The 8708-nt window shown below is 43.6% G+C and overlaps 1 protein-coding gene across 1 annotated transcript; it reads left to right on the forward strand.

Annotated features, from left to right (window-relative positions):
- The first annotated feature begins 2871 nt into the window (after window positions 1-2871).
- LOC137801894 (actin-binding Rho-activating protein-like) lies at window positions 2872-8509 on the forward strand. Its single transcript, XM_068599325.1, has 2 exons — window positions 2872-3812; window positions 6812-8509. Exons 1-2 carry the CDS (start codon window positions 3162-3164, stop codon window positions 7247-7249), a joined length of 1089 nt encoding a protein of 362 aa, XP_068455426.1. The 5' UTR covers window positions 2872-3161; the 3' UTR covers window positions 7250-8509.
- The last annotated feature ends 199 nt before the right edge of the window (window positions 8510-8708 follow it).

Genomic DNA, 8708 nt, shown 5'->3' on the forward strand with positions numbered 1-8708 from the left:
AACAAGGAGAAGCTGCCAGCAGCTGCAAGGCCTGAGGAGCAGATGTGGAAGGAAGCGCTGCTGGAAGTAAAACTCTCAGTAGAAGAAATTAACAACTGTGTTAGAAAAAATCGACCTCTTTAGGTCTCCTCTGGTTGTATAGAAGTCTATGCTTCATGTGTTAAAGATGCATTCTCTCTGCTGACCACCAGGGAGCGACTCCTCTGGTTGTATAGAAGTCTATGCTTCATGTGTTAAAGATGTATTCTCTCTCCCGACAGACAACTAGGTGGCGACTCCTCTGGTTGTATAGAAGTCTATGCTTCATGTGTTGAACCTGCATTCTCTCTCCCGACTGACAATCAGGGGCGACTCCTCTGGTTGTATAGAAGTCTATGCTTCACGTCTTAAAGCTGCATTCTCTCTTCTGACCACCAGGGGGCAACTCCTCTGGTTGTATAGAAGTCTATGCTTCATCTGTTTTTATTATAACACCTGCATGATTCAAACAGACCTCGTGGTCGCAGAGATACACCCTCTTTAGTTTGGGGATGACGTGATCTCTTGCATCGTCTTCATCTATATTTACGTTCATAAACTCAAACTTTAAAACACTGAAAACACATTTTTTTGGGGCCTGAAGCTTCCTGAAGAGCCCTGAAGCTCCACACCGGCTCCCCGTGCATCACAACCTGCTCTTCGCTGCAGGTGAATAAAAAACTGCAAAGAGTTTTTCTTCCGACAATATGAACCAGCCGGTGACTCACGCAGCTCAGACGCGTATGAAGCTTCACTCTGATCGAGTCTCGTGTGAAACACTTTTCCTCCTCGAAGCCTTCAGGTGCCGAGTCGCGTCTACTGGTGAGCGAGCTGCTGCTGGCATATGGAGGGGAACTTAAAGCACGTATATAAATATATATATATATATATATATATATATATGAAGCTATAAACACACTATAAACGCGCTTTGAATGGTTTAACGCAGCATAATGCATTTAAAACACGTTTTATTGGTATTTTTAACGCATTTTTAATGCATTTTTAATGCATTTTTAACGCTACGTCATAAAAGCGTTATAAATGCGTTATGAATGCGTTATAAATGCGTCAACGCAGGATCTAGTAACTCCGTCAATGATGTCATCATGTGTTAACAGCATGTTTTTTCTTCATAGCATATATATGTATTTTAACTTCCTGTTGCTCCAGAGTGCCTCTTATATAGTTCTGACAGCATTACTTTGAAATAAAATAAAAGCCTGCAATACAATAATTTTGCCCAGCACTATATATATATATATATATATATATATATATATATATATATATATATATATATATATATATATATATATATATATGCCAGAAACCTGAGCTGATTAACCACTTGGCCTCGACCAGCTGGTTATTTTGGTCCATGGACACTCAGACGACTCGTTGGGCTTCAGATACAAACCTTTGATTATTAACTCTCTGTACTCCTTATATCAATTTAATCAATCTTATATATATAATCTTATATATATATATATATATATATATATATATATATATATATATATATACATATATATATATATATATATAAATATATATATATATATATAAAGTAACCTATTTATTCATAATATATACAAAAAAAGAAACTCATATCATAATTTGCGTATTGCGTAACAAGCCGTGTGAGAATAAACCTCCGGGGATTATAAACTGGAGATTAAATTAAACGGCTTCATTAGGTTGTGTGTTCATTGCTGAATTAAAAAAGACTAATTTTAGATGAACATACAGAAGCAGGAAGTTTATCAGACTCGAACATCTGATGCTGACTATTTATTTAGAGTTTGACACCACTTCCATGAGTCATGGTGCCGCGTAGCGTTAGCGAAGAAGCTAACATCCTTTTATTTTGAGCTCTAGGTCGTTTTTACTAAAGATTCTTCAAACCGCAATCCGGACAACGCACAGGACGCTTATTATGACATAATTGCTAATACGATGTTTAAAACAGGGATGTATAATAAAGATAAATGATTTTTTGGCCGGTAAAGTGTTCAGTTCACCAGACACTGGCAGAACCCGACAGACAGTTTGTGAGTCATCATCCAGAATTTCACACTGACATATTCACACATACACACAGAGACTGGAATAGGCCCAGTTACTCATGTACACTTACACATAGACACACACATGCAGACACACACACACACACATGCAGACAGACACACTTCAGATTCTGTGTCACATTTAGGATTTCACTCTCACAGTCACAAAGTGATGAAAGCATGCGATAAAGGAAAGTTGTGCATTCGAATGAAATCATCCCTATTTATACACAATGAGCACACACACACACACACACACACACACACGCACGCACGCACACAGACACACGCACACACACAGACACATACACACAGAAACACGCACACAGACACACAGACACAGACATACACAAACACAGACACACACACGCTCACAGACACACACTCACAGACACACACTCAAAGCAAAGGCCCATTTATGTTTCAGTGTGTGTGTGTGTGTGTGTGTGTGTGTGTGTGTGTGTGTGTGTGTGTGTGTGTGTGTGTGATGACAGGAACCTCTGAGTCGCTAAAAACATTGGGCACCTGTTCCCTGGATCCCACTGGGAGAAATTCCACTCCTCAGTCACTGTGTGTGTGTGTGTGTTAAGCGTGTCTGTGTGCGTGTGTGTGTGTGTGTGTGTGTGTGTGTGTGTGTGTGTGTGCCAGCAACAGGAATGTTGTCACTGGACTCCGCTCTCCGGTCTCACGTGGACGCCGTGCGACATCGCTTCCTCCGCGACCCCCCGTTCCCTATTTAAAGGTCGGTGTGGAGCCAGAGGGGCTTCATCGGGGGATTAGAGCCAAAGACCTCGCGCTCTTCACACCGGCCGCTCACACACTGACCGACTGACGCTCCTGGAAGGCTGCGGATGTTTGTTTTTTCCACAGATCCACAACGGATATAAAGGCCGAGTCACCTGGAAAGTTTATTTTGACTTTGAAAAAAAACGATCTATTTTAATCTAGAAGTGTTTCGTTTTTACCAAGACACAACCTTTTTGGGGGGAAGATTCAAAGACTTTTTTATGGACTAGAAACCGTACTTTTTCCCCCCACCGAAAAACTAAGTCCTTCTGGTAAACTGCCACCATGAGTAGCGGCGGCACCACCACGGTTTCCCCTCAGGAGCCGCAGGCGTTCAAACGTGCGGCGCGGAAGATCAAATGCGCCGTCATGGTGGCCAACTTGGCCAAGAGCTGGCAGGGTTGGGCCACCGAGCACTCGGACAAGCAGGACTCCATCCCGAGCGGCTGGATGCCGACGTCCGTCGAGGAGGTGGACGAGAAGGAGCGCCACCGCGAGGTCAAACTCACCGTCACGCCGCGCGTGATCTCGGTGGACGCCGGCGTTGACGCCGCCGCCGCCGCCGGCAAGATCCGGACGGGGTCGGTGAGCAAGACCGTGCAGCCGAAACTCAGCGAGTGCGGCGGCGGCGGCGACGTTGTCAACGTCATCCGGGGCAAGATGGAGTCGGGTCCCGCGGAGGGCAAGTCCTTTTTGGGCAACGAGTCGCCGACGCGGCGCCGCCAGCTGAGGGCGCTCCAGAGCGCGGAGGGAGGAGGGGGAGGAGTCGTCCAAGACCGGAAGCTTTCGCTCCAGGAGAAGAAGCTGGGGTCGAGGAGCGGCGGCGGCGCCAACGAGGACAGCGGCCCGGGGGAGGAGGCCGGCGGCGGTGGCGGCGGCGAGCCGAAGACTGAGCAGGGAGACGTGAAGACGGCCAAAGTGACCGGCAGGCCCAAGGTAGAGCGGTTCACCTCGAGGATTAAGAAACACGCCGATATCAAGTTACCGCCGTAGTGTGAATTCAAACCGACGCGGAAGTGTCGTCCGCTTTGCAAAAAAGCTAACTTCCATTCATTGGTTGCGGAAAAAACAAGATGGCGGCGTTGACAAAGGACTACGTCCACTTCTTATACATTCACAATGGCTGAAATGAGCGTTTTCAAAAGGTGTGACTTATAACTTTTCGGCTTTACGGACCTTTTCAAGCCTCTTTTATCTCGACCAGCAACAGGAGACGGCGGTTTTCAGTTAAACACCTTAAAATAAACCAAATGTTCCTTCCCGGTAACCGAATTAGCAACAGTGGAAAATGATGTCACTAAAAACAAAGAGTGAATGTTGGACAAATATAATTTAGCCAGGAACACGACGTCCAAACGGACGATCGTATCGTTCCATGGCTGCTAGATTCATAAAATAGTTTTGGCTAACGCAGCTTTAGAAGACGATGCGTCAATGGTTTGCTTTCAGCTTCTTCTATTATGAAAGAGATGGAACCTAGTTAAATCAAATTATATCCATCATAGCCACCTATGTGACTTGCAGAAGACTGCTTTCTCTGCAACTACATTAAAAATTATCCTCTTGAATCCAAACACACAAAAAATGAAGAGCATAAATGTCACACGGCAAGCTGAAGCGGCGCTCCCTTTGATGTCACCTGAAGTGCAACAGTTGCACAACTCCCACACAACAGCGTCTCCTATAAAAAGCTGAAGGAGCCGGTTGGGATCGGGGTCACGGGAGTGCGAGGCCAACTCGTAAAAACTGAAGCTGGCATTGCCGCGCAATGGAATACAGGTCAATAAATCTAGCCGTGCGCTGCAACGTGACCTTTGAACACGAGGTGAAGGGCCACGGACAAGAGAGGCAGTTCTACGGATGAGAAACCTTCAAGAGATATGAGAAGGAGTGGAAGGAGATCTGATTAAATGGCTACAGGTCCATGGGATGTACATTTACTGGCACTTTGTGACATGTTGGTGAGAGGCAACATGTCAACAATCGCTCTTAGTTTGGTCTCCATCGACTCAACAATACCTGAGACTCAAACAAAACAGTTATTAATGAGCATGAAGTGGGTTAAAGGTCAACACAACGAGCTCCCATGTGGGTCCACCGGAAAGGGGAGGGACTTGAAATCAAGCATTCTGATTGGTTGAGAGTGAGGCGTTCTTTATTGGGCCATAATGCACTATACACCTGTCTACATTTACCTTGGCGTTACACATCAGTGCACACTCAAAATAATGGGTAGATTTCATGTGACCGTTAGCTTGACAGTTACGACCGACAACTTTGCCTCATAACACTCTTGAACAGTACATTATTGACGATACAGTCCGGCCTTCTCGTACCTTATTGCTTAAATATTGACTTTCAATACAATATACATTTTACAAAAGTAACAAAGTGTACTATTTAAACATTTGAATAATAATGAATACATATTTTTACTTAAGCAATTGAAGGTTTTGGTTCTAAATGTTCAACTTCTCCATGACTTCTCATACCAAGGAGTATTTATACCTCCTGTACATTAGAAGTGGACGACTTTGAGACGACGTCTACTTAAAAAAGCTGCTTTTTCTTGATGCTCAAGGTTGTAAAATATGATGCCGGTTCATCTGAGCGGACAAAATCAGTATTTCCGTTAAGTGTGTGAGGTGCTTTTCCAAAAGGACAAGATGGGGATCAATTACAGCAACCAGAGGGGAGTGTATTTAAAGACTGAGGGTCGTTAATCAACCTTAATATATAGCCAAAGGGGTGGGGTCGCTGGGGCTCTCAAAGACTGAAAACACCAGGGAAATGTAGTCCAAATAACATTTGACGATACATACATTAGTGTAAAGTCAGCAAAATAATTATATCACAAAAGTCTGAGTATGGGTCAAGCTCCAAAAGCTCCAAAATGCAACTCATTGGCCCAAGCCGAGACAACCTCCCGATGACGTCATCAGGGGTACTTTCCTGTTTAAGTTATAGGTCGCCTGAAAACAATATTAATTGTGTATACTGTACTGTACCTCCCTCGGCTCTCCATCGTCCCAAAAAGATTCATCAAATGGCTTTGAGGGAGAGCGGAGCGCCACAAAACGAAAGGACTGAGAAAGCACGAATTAAAGCGGTTGATCAAAGGTTACAAAATGCCCATAAAACGTTCAGAAACTTTCTGCACCGCATGAAACACTGTTTTGTAGCCATTTGAGGGCCCTTCAAAACATATAAGTCACTGTGTAAATAACACAATAAGCGGCTATTTTTCATAAAAGCACTGCTAAACAAAGCATTTCTGGATCAAAGAACTTGGGCATGCTTTCTTTTTATCGGGTTTTTGACTCTCCTCAACACCATTCAATAGAAAAGCTTTTTTTCTGAGACTACAGAGAGCTTCATGCTGCGTTCACACCAGTGGTAGGTTGCATGTAAATCAATGCACAGACGCAAGTGATTTTCAGTCGGGCAATGCAAATGAGGCAAAAAAACGTTAAGAAAAATGGATTTATTTCGGAAAAGTGAAGTTGTCACAACGCCGTGTGACCGCCGCAGCAGAAGATGAGCGCTATAATAAATATTGTTGTAGTCGTCATCGATTTGTTAAATCATCGAAGTCCCTTTTAATGAAGAACCTCATTTCCACGAGCGGTTCGTTTGTAAATGCGGCTGGTCAATGAAAGTGGCTAGCCGCGTTAGCTCAACACTAACCCGAAAGTCGCTAAATCCAGGAGGAAAGTCGCAAAAAAATTGTTGCGAAAAACCATTTTTTTGCAGCGTGGTGTGAACACCGCATAAGAAGACGAGTGCTCCAATATCTTTTGCTTTTAAGTGAAGTTATCATTGATTTGTAAAATCATCGGGGTGCCCCTTCCATGAAGAACCTCGTTTCCGCCGGCGGTCCGTTTGAAACTGCGACGCTCTCTAAACCCTGACGTTCTCCGTCTTGTCCCTTCCAGGTCAAGATCTCCACCGGCAGCGACGTGAAGCGGCGCTGGCAGCAGTGGTCCGAGCAGCACATGGCGGGCCAGAGGCTCAACCCCTTCAGCGAGGACTTCGACCACGAGTTCGCCATGGCCCAGCGGCTCCGCAAGGGCGACGACGGCTACGGTCGGCCCAAGGACGGCTCCAAGACGGCGGAGCGGGGCGACCGGGCCCAGCGGCACGTCCACAGGGAGATGGAGGAGATGGTGTGGATCATCCGGGACATGGGCATCAAGGACAAGCAGGGGAGGACCGTCATCTCCTTCGGCCGCCTCTTCGACCGCTACGTGAAGATCTCGGACAAGGTGGTGGGCATCGCGCTGCGCTGCCGCAAGCACAAGATGCTGGACTTCGAGGGGGAGATGCTGTGGAAGGGACAGGACGATGACGTCATCATCACTTTGAGGGACTGAGGACATTTGAGGACACACGCCCCGTCGGCTCGCTCCAGAATGATGACGCTATTCGGGCGACGCTACATCTTTTGCACAAGAACAATGGAGGAATATTTTGAAGAAGCAGATATGGTCTTAAAGAGAGCGTTTCAGACGGAGAGGTCGTTCCTGAAACCACAAAGTAGCCGGTTCGATCCCCCCGGTCTCCTCATAGTTTACATGTTGAAGCGCCCTTGAGCAAGACACCGTCAAATATGAATACAGACACAGACGAATCACAATTAAATTAAAAGTGTGCTAAACTTTACATTACGGCAGAAACAGAGGGTTCAAAATCAATAAAAGCTCAGTTACCATTTAAGTTTTTTTTAAATATTATTATTAAACTTTTATATCTACATCCAACAAATTGGGAAAAAAACACCATTTCCTGGAATAATTTTAGAAAACCAGGTGGTTGTACAGGAAAAAAAATCTATGAACTGTTTTCTACCCAAAAAATGGTTGACATGCTGTTTTTGCAGAAGATACATTATTTAATAACAAGAAGCTTGAGTTTAGTTGTACAAACCAACAAAAGTAAGCTTGAATTAAAAGATTTTTATCTTAAAAATTTAACTCAATGTTGCCAACGACTGATCAATGAAAGTAGCTAGCAGCGTTAGCGCAACACTAATCCAAAAGTCGCTACGTGGGGCTCTTGGAGGCCTTCTTTTAAAGCCACGCCCCCAAAAATGATCCATAAAAATGTTTAAAAAAACATGGCTATTTTCACAGCTTACATTTGAAAGTAAATCCATAAACAAAAGCTTCTAAAATACGTCACCGAGCCTGAAATATTCCCGCCTCTAGAAGTTTCGAGACAAAATGATTGTATAGTGAAATGTGTTTTTACCTAAATTCAACGTTTAGGAGACTTAACTGTTTGTGTTAATTAAATGAAACTTAGAAACGTTTAACATGTTGAACGTTGTCTTTCTTTCAAAGTGAAAGCCTGAGTCTTCTTACAGAAGAACAACTGAGCCACGAGGACCGTTGGCCATAAATGTAAATAAATACGCGTGTCAGATAAAAACCTTTTGAGTACTGAGACTGTGAAAGTGTGTCACGTTTGCTGTGAGTCAGAGTGTTTAGACGAGATACATGGAAGTCAATAAAGACCCAGATTTAAATGCTGATATCCTGGTTTCTTTTTCTTTTTTAACCCTTAACCTCACAGCATTTAACCATGTTTTCTGAAAATCTGAATGATTATACCCGTATTAAATACTGATTATCTCCTCAACTACAAGGCCTATTTGAATTATTTAAATATATATAATATACAGAAAACCCCCTTTATGTGTTACTGGTATATTGGTTTATGATCACAGAAAAGGAAAACATATATATATCTTGCAAAATCTAATAATTAAAAGTTGTATTTTCTTATTGTAACTATATTTGCTGTATTTGAATTTAATGCATAACATAGCTC

The sequence above is a fragment of the Clinocottus analis genome, unplaced genomic scaffold, assembly GCF_023055335.1.
Source record: "Clinocottus analis isolate CAN_PGR_092001 unplaced genomic scaffold, fCliAna1.0.p SCAF_441, whole genome shotgun sequence".
NCBI classification, from domain to species: domain Eukaryota; kingdom Metazoa; phylum Chordata; class Actinopteri; order Perciformes; family Cottidae; genus Clinocottus; species Clinocottus analis.